The sequence below is a fragment of the Leptopilina boulardi genome, unplaced genomic scaffold (assembly GCF_019393585.1).
Source record: "Leptopilina boulardi isolate dan_hultmark-lab unplaced genomic scaffold, ZJU_Lbou_2.1 LbouV2_55, whole genome shotgun sequence".
Classification (NCBI taxonomy): Eukaryota; Metazoa; Arthropoda; class Insecta; order Hymenoptera; family Figitidae; genus Leptopilina; species Leptopilina boulardi.
The window spans coordinates 2,084,994-2,104,957 of NW_026138000.1; the positions used below are offsets into that span (position 1 = coordinate 2,084,994).

The window sequence follows — 19,964 nt, forward strand, 5'->3', positions numbered from 1 at the left end:
TAAATTATAAATAAATAAATAAAATTACAAAATATTTTTTTTATTTTTAAATTTTTATTTGGAATTTTAGTTTCTAATTTTGTGAATTTACTTTTTTAATTAATTTTTTTATTTTGAATTTCGTTTTATTTTCCAAATAAAAATTTAGAAAAAACTAATTTTTGTTTTTTTTTTTGTAAAAAAAAATTTTTGATTTGGAATTTTAGTTTCTATTTTTGTGAATTTACTTTATTAATTAATTTGTTTTACTTAATTTTTTTATTTTGATAACTAAATTATTATCTTATTTATATATTTTTTTTTTTTGAATTTATAAATTTTCAAAATTACCGCTTGTAGAGAAATTATTGTAAAATGAAATAAATTTTGAATGCGCGTCACATTTGAGAAGTTGTACCAACTTCACGTTACTCCAAAAAAAGCTCCATTTACCCGCTGCCAACTTCACAATCGTCGACAAATGACAGCTCGGAAAAAAAGCTCGTCTCGCCCAACGTCAAAAATAGTGTGTCTTTTATTGTTATTATTATTATTATTGTTATTAATAATTTACAAATGAAAAAACAGTGAAATAATTCTAAACAATGGCGTTCTTAGAGGTTAATAAATTTAATTACTATATTATTGTATTAAAGAAATTAAAAACAATTTTTATAATTAATTAAATGAATTCTAACCTATAAATATTTTCTTTGTTTTTTTCTTTTTTTTTTTAATTTATTTATTTATTAGTGGCGCCGATTTAATTTTTTCGATCTGAAAAAAGAAGTTGATTCAGGGAAAATAGCGCAGGTTCTCGCAGTGAGTATTTAATAATTAAATTATTTATTCTTTTTCCGATTTATCTGTTGTGTTTAATGGATTATAATTTTCTTTTTGTTTTTTTTTTTTTTTTGCTCGTAATTTTAAACGTTTTAAACTATTTTTTAATTTTTTTTTGCCCTATTTTTGTTCTTTGCTTTATTTTTTAATGCAAAAAAATTATTTTATTCTATATTTTTGGGAAGTAAATTATTTATTTAATTCAATAATTATTAGAGAGAGGAATTTTTTTTCGTATTTTTTGGTTTTTTCTTTTGTACTATTTTTGTTATTGGCTTTATTTTCTATTGAAAAAAATTATTTTATTCTATAATTAGTAAATTAATTTATTTTTTTATTGTAAATTTTTGGATTATTCCAAAATGTAAATTTTTGGAAATAAATTATTTATTTTATTCAAAATTTTTGGAAATGTAAATTATTTATTTTATTCTAAATTTTTGGATTATTCCAAATTTTTGTAAATGTAAATTATTTATTTTATTCTAAATTTTTGGAAATAAATTATTTATTTTATTCTAAATTTTTGGAAATAAATTATTTATTTTATTCAAAATTTTTGGAAATGTAAATTATTTATTTTATTCTAAATTTTTGGAAATAAATTTTGGAAATAAATATTTTTTTCTAAATTTTTGGAAATAAATTATTTATTTTATTCAAAATTTTTTGGAAATGTAAATTATTTATTTTATTCTAAATTTTTGGATTATATTATTCCAAATTTTTGTAAATGTAAATTATTTATTTTATTCTAAATTTTTGGAAATAAATTTTGGAAATAAATATTTTTTTCTAAATTTTTGGAAATAAATTATTTATTTTATTCAAAATTTTTTGGAAATGTAAATTATTTATTTTATTCTAAATTTTTGGATTATATTATTCCAAATTTTTGTAAATGTAAATTATTTATTTTATTCTAAATTTTTGGAAATGTAAATTATTTATTTTATTCTAAATTTTTGGAAATAAATTTGGGAAATAAATTATTTATTTTATTCAAAATTTTTTGGAAATGTAAATTATTTATTTTATTCTAAATTTTTGGATTATTCCAAATTTTTGTAAATGTAAATTATTTATTTTATTCTAAATTTTTGGAAATGTAAATTATTTATTTTATTCTAAATTTTTGGATTATTCCAAATTTTTGTAAATGTAAATTATTTATTTTATTCTAAATTTTTGGAAATAAATTATTTATTTTATTCAAAATTTTTGGAAATGTAAATTATTTATTTTATTCTAAATTTTTGGAAATAAATTATTTATTTTATTCTAAATTTTTGGAAATAAATTATTTATTTTATTCAAAATTTTTGGAAATGTAAATTATTTATTTTATTCTAAATTTTTGGAAATAAATTTTGGAAATAAATATTTTTTTCTAAATTTTTGGAAATAAATTATTTATTTTATTCTAAATTTTTGGATTATATTATTCCAAATTTTTGTAAATGTAAATTATTTATTTTATTCTAAATTTTTGGAAATGTAAATTATTTATTTTATTCTAAATTTTTGGAAATAAATTTGGGAAATAAATTATTTATTTTATTCAAAATTTTTTGGAAATGTAAATTATTTATTTTATTCTAAATTTTTGGATTATTCCAAATTTTTGTAAATGTAAATTATTTATTTTATTCTAAATTTTTGGAAATGTAAATTATTTATTTTATTCTAAATTTTTGGATTATTCCAAATTTTTGTAAATGTAAATTATTTATTTTATTCTAAATTTTTGGAAATAAATTATTTATTTTATTCAAAATTTTTGGAAATGTAAATTATTTATTTTATTCTAAATTTTTGGAAATAAATTATTTATTTTATTCAAAATTTTTGGAAATGTAAATTATTTATTTAATTCTATATTTATCAGAGTCAGGAATTTTTTTTTCGTATTTTTCGTTTTTTTTTTGTGTCCTTATTTTTTTCTAAATTATAACAATTTTTAAATATTTCAGGGTTCTCGAATAACAGCCGCAACAAGTGGAAATGGAAATTTAGTTTTTGGAGATAATTTTGGAAATGTCCATTTAGTTAATAGATCATTTGAAATTTTGACTTTTCGTGCCTATGAAACAACTTTATCTCTTGCTCAACAAGTTCAACATTCCACATTTCTCTTTACAATTGGCGTTAGTAAAAAAAACATTATTTTAATAAAAATTAGTATTAGTTCTATTCTCAATAAATAAATACAAAAAATAAAAAATAAATACCAATTAATCTAAATAAATAAATACACTTTAAATATCTAAATATATTTATTAAATTTTATTAAATAAATATTAATTATTCTAAATAAATAAATATAGAAATAGTAAATAAAATAAAATGAATTGAAAATAAAAAAATAAATACAAAATAAAATAAAAAAATAAATACAAAATAAAATAATATAAATAAATACAATTTATTTTAATTTTAATTTGCATAATTAGCATAATTTAATTTTTGCAAATATTAAATATTATTTTTATTCACAAAAAATAATTAATATATTTTAATTGAATAAAATTTATTTTCTATTTTATTTTCTACGAATTTTTGTTTTTTTTTTTTTTAGGAAGATGAACCAGGTTGTAATCCAACAATAAAAGTATGGAATTTAGCAAAAAAAGATAAACAAGGTTTTCCAACTTGTGTGAGAATAAGCCGTGCAATTCCAAGTTATCGTGCCGTTCCAGTGAGTTCATTGTGCGTTCATTCAAGTCTCACATTTATGGCCGTTGGATTTGAAGATGGATCAATTATGCTTTACAGGTGGAGAAAAAAAAATTTAATTATTTTTTTTTTTTATTTATTATTTAATTTAACTAAATTTCTTCACTAAATTAATTACTTTTTAATAAAATTCATCACAAATTCAATTATTTTAAACTATTTTGCAATTAAAAATTTTTATATGAAATTTAATAATTGTTTATAATTTAAAGAAAAATTAGCAAATCAAAATTACCGTAAATTTTTAATTCAAAATCACTTAAAATTTAATTATTTGCCAAAAAATTTCAATTATTTTTAATGATTTTTATAATATTCTTTGAAAATTCAATTATCTGAAAGCAATTTTCAATAAAAAAAAAAAATTTTGGAATTCAATTTTTTTTAAAGTGATTTCTAATAAATTCTTCATCAACAGAAATCACTAGAAATTTCACATATTATAATTATTGTCTAAAATTTAACACAATCATTTGAAATTTAATTATTTTCGAAAAATTTCAATTTAAAAGATTCTAAACAATAATTGTTTCTAAAATTTTTCATATAAAATTTTTTTGAAATTCAATTATCTCTAAAAATTTTAATTCAAAATCAAATTAAATTTCAATTATTCTACTAAAATTTAAATTCAAAATCAAACAAAAATTTAACTAAATGAAAATTATTTTCCAAAATTTTAATAGAAATTCACATATTATAAAAACTTTCAATTTAAAATCAATTAACTTCAATTATTTTCCAAAAAATTTTTAATTCAATATCCCTTGAAATTTAATTTGAAAATTTTCCATCTTAAATAATTTAAAATTAAATTATCTCTAAACATGTTAATTTAAAATCAACTAAAATTCAATTATTTTCAAATTTTTTTCTATTTAAAATTAATTAAAATTCAATTATTTTTTAATAATTCAATTCAAAATCAACTTCGATTGAAATTCAATTCTAAATCTACTAAAATTCAATTATTTTCCAAAATTATTAATTAAATTTCAATTATTTTCAAAATTTTCCATTCAAAATAAACTAAAATTCAATTATTACCCGAAATTTTAATTCAAAATCAATTAAAAATCCAATAATTATCAAAAATTTTCAATTAAAAATTTAATTATTTACCAAGTTTTCAATTTAAAATGAAATAAAATTCAATTATTTTCTATAAAATTTCTATTCAAAATTAATTATCCAAATTTTCAATCAAAAATGAACTTAAATTAAATTATTATCTAAAATTTCAATTAAAATTCAATTATTTCCCAAAATTTTCAATTCAAAATGAATTGAAATTCAATTATTTTCTAAATTTATAATCAAATAAAATTTCATTATTCAATTTTCAATAATTTGAATTTAAAAATTCAATTGAAATTGAATTATTTTCTAAAATTTTCAATTCAATATCAATTATTTTCCAAAACTTTAATTCAAAATCAACTAAAATTCAATTATTTTCCTAAATTTCAATTCAAAATCAAATAAAATTCAATTATTTTCCTAAATTTCAATTGAAAATCAACTAAAATTCAATTATTTTCCAAAAATTTCAATTGAAATTCAATTATTTTCCAAAATTTGCAATTTAAAATCAACTAAAATTCAATTACTTTCCAAAGTTTCAATTTAATATTAATTGAAATTCAATTATTTTCCAAAATTTCAATTCAAAATCAATTAAAAATCCAATAATTATCCAAAATTTTCAATTTAAAATTTAATTATTTTCCAAAATTGTAATTGAAATTCAATTACTTTCAAAATTTTTCTATTTTTAATTAACTAAAATTCAATTATTTTCCAACTTTTCCATTCAAAATCAACTAAAATTCAATTATTTTTCAAAACTTCGATGGAAATTCAATTATTTTCCAAAATTTAAATTCAAAATCAACTAAAGTTTAACTAAAATACAATTATTTTTTAAAATTTTAATTGAAATTAAAATATTTTTAAAATTTTCAATTTAAAATCAACTAATTTCAATTTTTTTCAAAATTTTCTATCCAAAATTAACAAAAATTCATTAATTTTCCAAAATTTCAATTTAAAATCAACTGATATTTAATTATTTTCCAAAATTTTCAATTAAAATTCAATTATTTTCAAATTATTTCTGTTTAAAATTAATTAAAATTGAATTATTTTTTAATATTTCAATTCAAAATCAACTTCGATTAAAATTCAATTCAAAATCTACTAAAATTCAATTATTTCTAATAATTCTGAATAATGTTCTTATAGAATTATTCTTATTACAGAATTAATAAAATGCATTTAATATCTAATAACATTTGTTATTTAAAGTAAAATATTTATTAACAAATTAAATTTTCTTAAAATTGAAAAAATCGAATTTTTTTCGAATATAAATCGATTTAAACTACTTTTCTTCAGCCATAATATCTATCCAAGGCCTCTTTTTAATTGTAGTAATTTATAATTTAGAAATTTACTTTTAATTATAGTAGTTTTTAATTTAGAAATTTATTTTTAAATATAATAATTTTTAAGTTAAAAATTTACTTTTATAATTATAGTAATTTTTAATTTACGAATTTTACTTTTAATTATATAGGAAAATTTTTATTTAGAAATTCAATTTGAATTGTAATTTTGAATTTAAAAATTAAAAATTTTGTAATATCTATATGAAATGAATGTTTTTTTTTTTTTTTTTAATTTTGAAAATTTTCATTTTTTTTTTTCCAGAGGTGATTTAACGCGTGAGCGTAAAAATAAAATACGCGTTTTGAAAGATACAAACACATCGATAACGGGATTAGCAATAAAATTAATGGGAAAACAAAATTATTTATTTGTCGTTACAACGAGCAGTGTTTTTCTTTATAATATCACTATTAAAGATAAAGAAATTAAATCAACATTGGACAGTATGGGCTGCGCGAGAAAATGTAGTATTCTCGCTGAATCAAAGCAGGACAGTCATTTTATGATTGGACGAACCGAGGTAGAAAAAAAAAATATGATATATTCGAAAAAAATGTTTTTTAAATTTAAAATAAAATTTCTTTTTTTTTTTTTTTAATTTAGAGAAACAAATGTTTTTGGTAATTTAAAAAAAATATATATTTTTAAATATAAAAAACATTTTTTTTTAAATATAGAAAACATTTTTTTTTTAAATATAAAAAACATTTTTTTTTTTAATATAAAAAATAATTTTTTTTAATATAAAAACCAATTTTTGTTTTTAATATAAATAACAATTTTTGTTTTAAATTAGCAGAAAAAAAAACGAAAATTAATCAACTATTTTTTGTTTTTGTTTTTTTTTTTCCCAAATTTTCTAAGGCAATTTATTGTTATACGCCCGATGGTCGTGGACCTTGTTATGCCGTTGAGGGACAAAAAATAATGTTGGAATGGTTTCGAAGTTATTTGGTAATTATTGCAAAAGAAGCGGCAAATGTTCCAAGAACATCGACGACAATTTCTGCAAAGCCAAGGTAAAAATTGCCCCTTTTTTTTTGGTTTTAAGAATTTATATTTATTATTTCTATTATTTCTACTAATTATTGAATTGAAAATTATTTTTTAATATAATAATTTTTAATTTTTTTGAAGTACAATAGAACCAATTCCACCTGGAGCTGATAAACACATGATAACTGTTCTTGATATACAAAATAAATTTATTGTATTTTCGGCGTCAATGCTCTCGGTTCAGGCAGTTTTATCCGAATGGGGAGGATTTTTTATTCTCAGCGGTGACAATAAACTTTATCATTTAGACGAAAAGGATTTACAATCAAAACTTTCGCTTCTTTTTAAAAAAAATCTTTACGATGTTTCCATACGGTAATACATTTTTTTTTCTTTTTTATTGGAATTTATTTAATTATTTTCATTATTGGAATTTATTTAATTATTTCCATTATTGGAAATTGTTTAATTATTTTCATTATTGGAATTTATTTAATTATTTCCATTATTGGAATTTATTTTTATTTCCATTATTAAATTTAGTTAATTATTGCAATTATTTGAATTTTTTAAATTATTGCAATTATTGGAATTTTTGAAAATTATTTTCATTATTGGAATTTATTTAATTATTTATGGAAATGAAATGAATTTCAATAATTATCAAATAGAATAGCGAAAAATCAACATTACGACGCTGAAGGATTGGTGGACATATTCCGTCAATATGGCGATCATCTTTATTCAAAAGGCGATCATAATGGAGCAATTGAACAATATATAAAAACAATTGGCCGTCTTGAGCCATCGTATGTGATAAGAAAATTTTTAGATTCACAGCATATTGATAATTTAACGACATATTTGCAAGCCCTTCATAAACAAGGACAAGCAACTGAGGATCATACAACATTATTGTTGAATTGTTATACAAAACTCAATCATACCGATAAATTAAAGGAATTTATTATGGTGAGAATTTAATATTTACATTTTTTAAAATATTTACTAAAACATATTTATTTACCATTTAAAATTATTTACTAAAACATATTTATTTACCATTTAAAATTATTTACTAAAACATATTTATTTACCATTTAAAAATTTTTTTTATTAAAACATAATTATTTGTTGCAAAATTTTTCAAAATAAATTAAACTCAAATTATTTTAAAGAAATTTTCGTAGAAATTAGTTTTTTGTTTATTTCGTTTTTGTTGATTTTTTTTTTTTTTTTTTTTGTTTTTTTTTTGTCTTAAATTCCCATTTTCTTCTTCTTTGCAGACAAAAGATCGTGAAGTTGATTTCGATGTTGAAATTGCAATAAAAGTTTGTCGTCAAGCATCGTCGGAAGATGCTTTATTATTGGCGCAAAAACACTTGAAACACGAATGGTATTTGAGAATTCAAATAGAGGACAAGGCTGAATATAAAAAAGCATTAGAATATATGTCAACATTAAACTTTGATGAGGTAAATCAAAATTTATTCGAGAATTTCTTTTTTATTGCATAAAAATATTAGTAATTTAATTCTTTTTCTCATTTTTGACAAAGTTGTATAATTGTGTTTTCAAATTTCGAAATAAGTTTCTTTAAAATTCCAAATTTGAAAATTCAATTCACAAAGCTGAAGTACACAAAGTTTACCGACGAAATTTTTTTTAAAGTTGTATATTGATGCAAAAATTGTATACAAATAGAAAAAATTTATGATGAGCAAAAAAGATGCGCCAGGAAATTTCGTACAAGATAGTAATTTGAAAAAAATTTATTTTTCAAAATTAATTTTTAAGGTACCAGGGGCCAACGAATATCTATTAAATATTAATTATAAAAACACAGGCCTCGAATCAATTTAAAGACACAAAAAGTCGTTTTAGTCGATTTATATTCCAAAAAACAGTGGATTTGTTTTTTATTTTAACAAAAATATTTTACAGATTTTTAAATAAAAATTATTTTTTTTTTAATAATAATCCTTTTCGAAGGGTTAAAGTTGAAATTTTTAGAAATAATTAAATTTCAAAAGACATTGTTAATTTTCAAACAATTATTAAATTTTACAGAACTAAAAATAATTCATCAAACAATTTTTGGAAAACATTTTTTAAATTTAATTGAATTTTTAAAGATTTAAAATTGAGATTTTTGAAATTAATTGAAACTTTAAGTGATTTTTAATTAAAATTTTAGATGATTTCACTAAAAATTTATTAGAAAATGCGGACAAAATACAATAATTTTGAAAATCATTTTTAATTGAAAAATGGTTTCAGATAGTTGAATTTTCAAATAATATTATTAAAATAGTTAAAAATAATTGAATTTTCTTAGAGTTATAATTGAAATTATTAAATTTCAAAAAAAAAAATTTCCATGGAAAATTTTAGAAATAATTAAATTTTAGATGCTTTTAATTTCAAATTATTGAAAACTCAATTAATTTTGAATTCAAATTTTTGAGAATAATGAAATTTTATTTGATTTCAAATTGAAAATTTTTGGGAATTAATTGAATTTTAATTAAAATTTTGGATAATAATTTAATTGAAGTTCATTTTTTATTGAAAATTTGGATAATTAATTTTGAATAGAAATTTTAGAAAATAATTGAATTTCAATTAAAATTTATCAAAATAATTGAATTTTAATTGATTTTGAATTGAAATTTTGGAAAATAAATGAATTTCAATTAATATTAAATTGAAACTTTGGAAAGTAATTGAATTTTAGTTGATTTTAAATTGCAAATTTTGGAAAATAATTTAATTTCAATTGAAATTTTTGGAAAATAATTGAATTTTAGTTGATTTTCAATTTAAATTTTGGAAAAAAATTAAATTTTAGTTGATTTTGAATTGAAATTTAGGAAAATAAATGAATTTTAGTTGATTTTGAATTGAAAATTTTTAAAATAATTGAATTTTAATTGAAATTTTAGAAAAAAATTGAATTTTAGTTAATTTTGAATTGAAATTTTGGAAAATAATTGATTTTGAATTAAAAATTTAGGAAAATAATTGAATTTCAATTAAAACATTTTAAAATAATTGAATTTCAGTTAATTTTGAATTAAAAATTTAGGGAAATAATTGAATTTTAATTAAAATTTTGGATAATAATTAAATTTAAGTTCATTTTTGATTGAAAATTTAAATAATTAATTTTAAATCGAAATTTTAGAAAATAATCGAATTTTATTTCATTTTAAATTGCAAACTTGGTATATAATTAAATTTGAAATTAAAAATTTTGGATAATTATTGGATTTTTAATTGATTTTGAATTGAAATTTTGGAAAATAATTGAATTTTATTTTATTTTGAATTGAAATTTAGGAAAATAGTTGAATTTTAGTTGATTTTAAATTGAAAATTTTTAAAATAAATGATTTTAAATTAAAAATTTTGCAAAATTATTTCAATTTTAATTAAAACTTTTTAAAATAATTGAATTTCAGTTAATTTTGAATAAAATATTTTGGAAAATAATTGAATTTCAATTAAAATTTTACAAAATAATTGAATTTCAGTTCATGTTGAATTGAAAATTTTTGGAAATAATTGAATTTTAATTGAAATTTTGGATAATAATTTAAGTTCATTTTTGATTGAAAATTTAGGAAAATAATTGATTTTAAATTGATAATTTTGAAAATAATTGAATTTTAATTGATTTTGAATTGAAATTTTGGAAAATAAATGAATTTCAATTAATATTAAATTGAAACTTTGGAAAGTAATTGAATTTTAGTTGATTTTAAATTGCAAATTTAGGAAAATAATTTAATTTCAATTGAAATTTTTGGAAAATAATTGAATTTTAGTTGATTTTCAATTTAAATTTTGGAAAAAAATTAAATTTTAGTTGATTTTGAATTGAAATTTAGGAAAATAAATGAATTTTAGTTGATTTTGAATTGAAAATTTTTAAAATAATTGAATTTTAATTGAAATTTTAGAAAATAATTGAATTTTAGTTAATTTTGAATTGAAATTTTGGAAAATAATTGATTTTGAATTAAAAATTTAGGAAAATAATTGAATTTCAATTAAAACATTTTAAAATAATTGAATTTCAGTTAATTTTGAATTAAAAATTTGGGGAAATAATTGAATTTTAATTAAAATTTTGGATAATAATTAAATTTAAGTTCATTTTTGATTGAAAATTTAAATAATTAATTTTAAATCGAAATTTTAGATAATAATCGAGTTTTATTTCATTTTAAATTGAAAACTTGGTATATAATTAAATTTTAAATTAAAAATTTTGGATAATTATTGGATTTTTAATTGATTTTGAATTGAAATTTTGGAAAATAATTGAATTTTATTTTATTTTGAATTGAAATTTAGGAAAATAGTTGAATTTTAGTTGATTTTAAATTGAAAATTTTTAAAATAAATGATTTTAAATTAAAAATTTTGCAAAATTATTTCAATTTTAATTAAAACTTTTTAAAATAATTGAATTTCAGTTAATTTTGAATAAAATATTTTGGAAAATAATTGAATTTCAATTAAAATTTTACAAAATAATTGAATTTCAGTTCATGTTGAATTGAAAATTTTTGGAAATAATTGAATTTTAATTGAAATTTTGGATAATAATTTAAGTTCATTTTTGATTGAAAATTTAGGAAAATAATTGATTTTAAATTGATAATTTTGAAAATAATTCAATTTTAGTTGATTTTAAATTGCAAATTTAATTGAATTTTAATTGAAATTTTGAAAATAATTTAAATTTAATTGATAATTTTGGAAAATAATTGAATTTTAGTATATTTGGAATTGAATTTTAATTGAAGTTAATTTTCAATTGAATTATTAAAAAATAATTCAATTTTAATTAATTTTAAATAGAAAAAATTTGAAAATAATTGAATTTTAATTGAAAATTATGGAAATTAATTAAATTTTAGATGCTTTTAAATTCAAATTATTGAAAATTCAATTAATTTTGAATTCAAATTTTTGAGAATAATGAAATTTTATTTGAATTAAAAATTTAGGAAAATAATTGAATTTCAATTAAAACATTTTAAAATAATTGAATTTCAGTTAATTTTGAATTAAAAATTTGGGGAAATAATTGAATTTTAATTAAAATTTTGGATAATAATTAAATTTAAGTTCATTTTTGATTGAAACTTTGGATAATTAATTTTGAATAGAAATTTTAGAAAATAATTGAATTTTATTTCATTTTAAATTGAAAACTTGGTAAATAATTAAATTGTAAAATTGAAAATTTTGGATAATTATTGGATTTTTAATCGATTTTGAATTAAAATTTTGGGTAATTATTGAATTTTAGTTTATTTTGAATTGAAATTTTTCAAAAAATAATTCAATTTTATTGTGATATTTTTTTTTGTTTTTAAATTATAAACAATTGTTAAATTTCATAAAAAATTTTAATTGAAAATTAATTTTGATATAATTAAATTTGTGATGTATTTCATTAAAATTATAAAAAATAATTAATTTAGTGAAGAATTATTTTAGTTGAAAATGTGTTAAATAATTGAATTTGAAAAAGATCTGAAGAAGATCTACATTTTATACTAAAAAAATGTATTTTATTTACATTTTTTTTCAAATGTCAAAAAAAAATGTCGCATTTTATTAAAATAAGTCGATAAAAGTCGTATTTTTTTGAAAAAAGTCGGAAAAAGTCGTATAATTTGAGGCTTGTAAACATATAATTTTCATTATTATCATAATATTCTAATAAATTATTCTAATAAATTATTATTATTCATATTCTAATAAATTAAATTATTATTTGATAATATTAATCTTTAATTTCTTTATAACAAACAATTAAATACTCAATTTGGCGCGCTTTTAATTTTGCTAGTTATTATTATTGTTTTTATTTTATTTTTACCAAAGAATACCGAAGAATTATATATTTTTTTTTATTATTTTTAATATTTTATTATTATTTATTATTAATTTTGAAATTTACTATTTTAGGCCGAATTAAATATGAAAAAATATGGAAATATTTTAATTGATAACGTTCCAAATGAGGCGACACAATTTTTAAAATCCCTTTGTACTAATTATAAATCATCAAATAAAATTCAGGACAAGGTATTATTAATTTTGAGAAAATTTTTTTTTGAAAATAGAAAAAAAAAATTCTTTTTAAAAAATACTGTTTTTTTTTCTTTCTTTTTATTCAGATTAGTATAGATTCCATGGAGCATGTTGATAGAGCAAATCCAGAGGATTTTATTCATCTTTTTCTAAATAATTCCGAGCGTCTTGTTGAATTTTTGGAGCATTTGGTCAAGAATGATGGCAAGTTGGTGTCAAAAAAATTTTTATAATTATTATTATTATTATTATTATTATTATTATTATTCGTAAATTGATAATTTAGTACAGAAGAAAAAAGTTGGAAAATTTTTATTATTCAAAAATTATTAATTTAGTACCAAAAAAAAAAAGAAAAGAAAAAAAAATTGTAAAATTTTCATTATTAGAAAATTGTTAATTGTAATACCAAAAAAATAAATTGAGAAATTTTCACTATTCGTAAATTGATAATTAAGTTACAAAAATAAAAATAGAAATTATAATAATGATAATTTAGTTACGAAAAAATAGAAAAAATTTTACTATTCGCAAATTTTGATAATTTAGTTACGAAAAAATAAAAAAAAAAATTTTATTATTTAATTTTCTAAAAAAAAAAAAAAAAAAAAATTATAGATGGAGCACACTTGTTTATAATACATTAGTGGAACATTATTTACACGTATGGTCAGCGTTAAATGATGAAATTTCAAAATTACAATATGAACAAAAAGTCGTTCGTTTATTGCAAAATTCAAATGCCTGCTACGATAAGGATCAAATTTTAATTCTTTGTCATCAACATAATTTTCGACGAGGAATACTTTATCTCTACGAGGAACGAAAATTGTAAGTTTTTGAAATTACTATTATTATTATTATTATTATTATTATTATTATTATTACTATTATAAATATTATTATTATTATTACTATTATAAATATTATTATTATTATTATATTGAAGACAATTTTAATTTTTAATTTTTATTTTAACGAATTCAATTTTAAAAAAAAGAAATTATTTTTGAATTATTATTCGTATAAATAAGAATTTTCCTCTTTTCTTTTTTTTTTTGTTTGAAATAATTATTATTCTTAGATATCAAGAAGTGCTTCAATATCATTTGAGAGAAGGTGACAGTGAACAAGTTTTATCAACTTGTAATAGATTTGGTCGTCAGGATCCAAATTTATGGGTACAAGCCTTATGGAGTGTGGCGAGAAATAAAAAAGCTCCTCCAAAATTACTGGCCGATATTCTCGAACACATTGGTAAGTTAAATAAAAGAAAAATTATTATTTAAAAATTGTTTTCTTTCTTAATTAAAATGTTTTTTTAAAATAAATATTCGTTTTTTCCAAAACCATAGCTATGTTTAAAAAAAAAGATTAATTACCTTTTCTTCGATTTTATCGAAAATAAAAATTGAATATCAATTTTTTTAAATGAAAAAAATATTGAAAGTAAAAATCGAATATTATTTTTTAAAAATATATTTTATTTTTCTAAAAATAATTGACAATGCAAAAAAAAAAAAAAAAAAAAAAAGAAAGAGGGTTAATTAATTTTTAAATAATAATTGAATAATTGAATTAAAATTTATTCTAGCTGAAGAAAAATTAATGTCACCATTGATGGTTATCGATGCACTTTCAACATCGTTGACATGTTCATTGGGCGATGTTCGTCCATATTTAAGCAGTGTTTTACGTACTGAACATGAACAAACTCAAGCCGATACAAAATTAACGGAAAAATATCGACTCGACACTGAGGAATTAAAACAGGAAATTGACAAAATTAAAAGCAGTACAATTATATTTCAAAGTTCAAGATGCAGCGCATGTAATCAAGATCTTGAATTGCCATCCGTTCATTTTATGTGCCAGCATTCGTATCATCAACAGTTTGTATTTTATCAATATCAAATTTTCCTTCCTTTTTTTTTGAATTTTTGAATTTTTACCAAATTTTTGCCACAAATTTCAATTATTTTCCAAAATTTAAAATTGAAAAAACCTAAAATTAAATTTCAAAATTTTCAATTCAAATTCAACTAAAATTCAATTATTTTCAAAAAAAATTCATTATAATTTCAAACTAAAATTCAATTATTTTCTAAATTTTCAATCCAAAATTAACAAAAATTCAATTATTTTTCAAAATGACAATTGAAATTCAATTATTTTCAATGCAAAATCAATTAAACTTCAATTATTGTCAAAAATTTCAATTAAAAATCAATTAAAATTCAATTTTTCAAAATTTCAATTGAAAAAAATTCAATTATTTTCCAAAATTTAAAATTGAAAAAACTAAAATTAAATTTAAAAATTTTCAATTAAAATTCAATTCAAATTCAATTATTGTCAAAAATTTCATTAAAAAATCAATTAAAATTCAATTATTATTCAAAATTTCAATTGAAAAAATTCAATTATATTACAAAATTTTAAATTTAAAAAAACTAAAATTTTCAATACAAATTCAACTAAAATTCAATTATTTTCCAAAATTTCAATTAAAAATCAATTAAAATTCAATTATTTTCCAAAATTTTAATTAAAATTCAATTATTTCCCCAAATTTTTAATTCAAAATTAACTGAAATTCAATTATTTTAAAATGTTTTAATTGAAATTCAATTATTTCACAAAATTTTCAATTCAAAATCTACTAAAATTCAATTATTTTCTAAAATTTCAATTGAAATTCAACTAAATTTCAATTATTTTCCAGAATTTCATTTGAAATTCAATTATTTTCCAAAATTTTCAATTCAAACTCAACCAAAATTCAACAATTTTTCAAAATTTCAATTGAAAATCAAAAAAAATTCAATTATTTTCAAAATTTTCAATCCAAAATCAACTAAAGTTCAATTATTTACAAAATTTTAAATCCAAAATCGACTAAAATTGATTTATTCTCAAAATTTTTAATTATAAATCCAATTATTTTCAAATATTTATATTTAAAACTAAATAAAATTCAATTATTTTCAATTAAAATTTAATAATTTTCAAAATTTTTAATTGAAAATTAACTATAATTCAATTATTTTCCAAAATCTTCAATTTAAAATCAACTATTTAACAAAATTTCCAATTCAAAATAAATTATTTTCTAAAATTTCAATTCAAAATAAACTGAAATTCAATTATTTTCGAAAATTTCAATTAAAAATCAATTAAAATATAATTATTTTCCAAAATTCAAATTAAAAAACAACTAAAATTCAATTATTTTTAAAATTTTCAATTCAACTAAAATTCAATTATTTTCCAAAATTTCAATTCAAAATCAACTAAAATTAAATTATTATCAAAAATTTTAATTCGAAATCAATTATTTTATAAATTTTCAGTTCAAACTCAACCAAAATTCTATTATTTACAAAAATTTCAATTCATAATAAACTACAATTCAATTATTTTCGAAATTACAATTTAAATTCAATTATTTAAAATATTTTCTATTCAAAATTGTTTATTGTGAATGGAAATTTTTGACAATAATTGAATTTTAGTTGATTTTGAATTAAAAATTTTGAAAATAATTGAATTTTAGTTAATTCTAAATAGAAAAATTTTAAAATAATTGAATTTCAAAAAATTTTAGATGGAAAATTTTAAAAATAATTAATTTTTAAAACCTTTTAAATTGAAATTTTTGGAAAATAATTGAATTTTAGTTGATTTTCAATTTAAATTTTGGAAAAAAATTAAATTTTAGTTGATTTTGAATTGAAATTTAGGAAAATAAATGAATTTTAGTTGATTTTGAATTGAAAATTTTTAAAATAATTGAATTTTAATTGAAATTTTTGAAAAAAATTGAACTTTAATTAATTCAGAATTTAAAACTTTCAAAATAATTTAATTTTAATTAATTTGGAATCGAAAATTTTGAAAATAATTGAATTTTAGTTGGAAATTTTGAAAAATAATTGAATTTTAGTTGTTTTTGAATTGAAAAATTGGAAAAATAAGTGAATTTCAATTGTAATTTTTGAAAATAATTGAATTTTAGTTGATTTTGAATTGAAAATTTGGAAAATAATTGAATTTTAGTTGATTTGGAATTGAAAATTTGGAAAATAAGTGAATTTTAGTTGATTTTGAATTGAAAATTTAAATAATAATTGAATTAATTAAATTTCAATAGAAATGATTTAAATATAATTGAATTTTAATTGAAAATTTTGGAAAATAATTACATTTTAGTTGATTTTGAATTGAAAATTTTGAAAATAATTGAATTTTAGTTGAGTTGGAATTGAAAATTTGGAAAATAAGTGAATTTTAGTTGATTTTGAATTGAAATTTTGGAAAATAAATGAATTTTTGTTAATTTTGGATAGAATATTTTGAAAATAATTGAAATTAGTTGATTTTAAATTGAAAATTTTGAAAGTAATTGAATTTCAAATTACAATTTTGGAAAATAATTAAATTTTAGATGATTTTGAATGGAAAATTTGAATATAATTGAATTTAAATCGAAGTTGATTTTGAATTGAAAACATAAAAAATTTTTGTAAAATTATTAATTTTTAATAGAAATGATTTAAATATAATTGAATTTTAATTGAAAATTTTGGAAAATAATTAAATTTTAGTTGATTTTGAATTGAAATTTTGGAAAATAATTGAATTTAAAGTTTATTTTGAATTGAAAATTTTTAAAATAATTTAATTTTAGTTAATTTTGGATATTTAACTTTTTTTTTAAATAATTGAATTTCAATTGAAATTTGGAAAATAATTCAATTTCAATTGAATTATTTCAAAATAATTGAATTTTAGTTGATTTTGAATAGATATAATAATATAATTGAAATTATTAAATTTTTAACAAGAGTTTTAAATTAAAAATTTCAGAAATAACAATAAAAAACAATTATCAAAAAAAAAAAAAGAATCGAGATTCGTCAATTTTAAAAATTCCTTTTTTTATTTAAATTTTTACCAAATTTTTGCCACAAATTTATTTTATTTAATAAGAATTGAAAAAAAATATTTTTAATAAAATTCTTTAAATTTCTAATTAAAAAATTCTTTTTTTTTTTTTGAAAAACAGTTGCTTTCAAAGCTTCTCCGAGAATGAAAATGAATGTCCAGCTTGTTTGCCGGACAATAAAAAATGGTTGGATATAATAAAAGCTCAGGAGCAATCACGCGATCTTCATGAGACATTTCACAGTCTATTGGATCGTGCTGAGGATCCATTTTCATTGGTTGCCGATTATTTTGGACGTGGTGTTTTTAAAAAATTAACCGTCATTACGGCAGATGAGAAAACAAATTTTCAATTAGTTGAAGAAAAAATAAATCCCTATGATATTTATGGACCTGGAGCCGAGGCTAAAATACGTTTAAATGAGGGAAAAAATTCAACACTTGGTATGTGTGTGAAATCTTTTTTTTTTTAAATGAAAAATTCTTGTTTAATTTTTTTTTTTTTGGGAAAATAAAAAGATTTTTTTTTCTTGAACAGTAAAATCAGAAAATCGACGAATTGTCGATAATAATGATTATTTACGTGCAATGACAAAACCGGATATTTATTCATCGTCATTGGAGGCAAATATAAGTGGAAGTGGTGGAATGTCGTCATCATTAAAAGCATCGCCAATACAAATACGTGAGGCAAAAATAATGAATAGTACATCGCCAAAATTGTCGCCAGTTCAAAAAAATTTTATACCACCAAAAACACCGCTTATACCATCAAATAATCCATTTAAAGATGACGATTATGATGAGGCAAAAAATCCCTTCGCTGAAGATGATGGCGATGATAAAAATCCATTTAAAAACGATATTGATGATGATTATGATAAAAATTTAAATCCATTTGCCAGTTAAGGGGATTTTTTTTTTTAAATACTATATATAGTAATATATTACTATTATTAATAGGTTAGTATTTAGCTTTTAAAAAAAAAATATTTTTTAATTTGTAAATATTTTAATGAATAATATGTATATGAAATATTGTATAAAGCTTATAAAAAAAAATTATGAATTTAGTATTTTCTTTTTTAGAATTTTTAAATTATTATTATTATTTATTAGAATTCATTTTTTTTTGAAGTATTTTAATAGAAATTCAAAATCAACTAAAATTCAAATATTTTCCTAAATTTTCAATTTAAAGTCAACTAAAATTAAATTATTTTCCAAATTTTCGATTTAAAATCAATTATTTTCCTAAAATTTCAATTGAAAATCAACTAAAATTTATTTATTTTCCAAAATTTCAATTCAAAATCAACTAAAATTCAATTATTTTCCAAAAATTTCAATTGAAATTCAATTATTTTCCAAAATTTGCAATTTAAAATCAACTAAAATTCAATTACTTTCCAAAGTTTCAATTTAATATTAATTGAAATTCAATTATTTTCCAAAATTTCAATTCAAAATCAATTAAAAATCCAATAATTATCCAAAATTTTCAATTTAAAATTTAATTATTTACCAAGTTTTCAATTTAAAATGATATAAAATTCGATTATTTTCTAAAATTTCGATTCAAAATTAATTATTTAAATTTTCAATCGTAAATGAACTTACATTAAATTATTATCCAAAATTTTAATTAAAATTCAATTATTTCCAAAAATTTTCAATTCAAAATAAACTGAAATTCAATTATTTTGAAAAATTTTAATTGAAATTCAATTAATTTCCAAAATTTTTAATTCAAAATCAATTATTTTCCAAAATTTCAAATCAAAATTAACTAAAATTCAATTTATTTCCAAATTTTCAATTCAAAAAATTCAATTATTTTAAAAATTTTCCATTTAAACTCATCCAAAATTATATTATTTGCAAAAAATTCAATT

General features: G+C 17.2%; 1 protein-coding gene across 1 annotated transcript; it reads left to right on the forward strand.

Moving 5' to 3' along the window:
• Positions 1 to 433: 433 nt before the first annotated feature.
• LOC127290166 (vacuolar protein sorting-associated protein 11 homolog) lies at positions 434 to 19,142 on the forward strand. The gene is made up of 16 exons (XM_051318590.1): positions 434 to 599; positions 733 to 801; positions 2,796 to 2,969; positions 3,401 to 3,597; positions 6,271 to 6,529; positions 6,874 to 7,028; positions 7,147 to 7,380; positions 7,677 to 7,977; positions 8,292 to 8,480; positions 12,997 to 13,116; positions 13,209 to 13,330; positions 13,741 to 13,953; positions 14,207 to 14,379; positions 14,717 to 15,014; positions 18,191 to 18,513; positions 18,608 to 19,142. The coding sequence occupies exons 1-16, from the start codon at positions 585 to 587 to the stop codon at positions 18,976 to 18,978; spliced, it is 3,213 nt and encodes a 1,070-aa protein (XP_051174547.1). The 5' UTR covers positions 434 to 584; the 3' UTR covers positions 18,979 to 19,142.
• Positions 19,143 to 19,964: the final 822 nt, after the last annotated feature.

What these genes read in the sequence shown, in the direction of transcription:
- LOC127290166 (XM_051318590.1), top strand. An exon ending in GGATCAATTATGCTTTACAG is followed by an intron (nt 3,598 to 6,270) that starts GTGGAGAAAAAA and finishes TTTTTTTTCCAG; the next exon opens with AGGTGATTTAACGCGTGAGC. An exon ending in CAGCATTCGTATCATCAACA is followed by an intron (nt 15,015 to 18,190) that starts GTTTGTATTTTA and finishes TTTGAAAAACAG; the next exon opens with TTGCTTTCAAAGCTTCTCCG.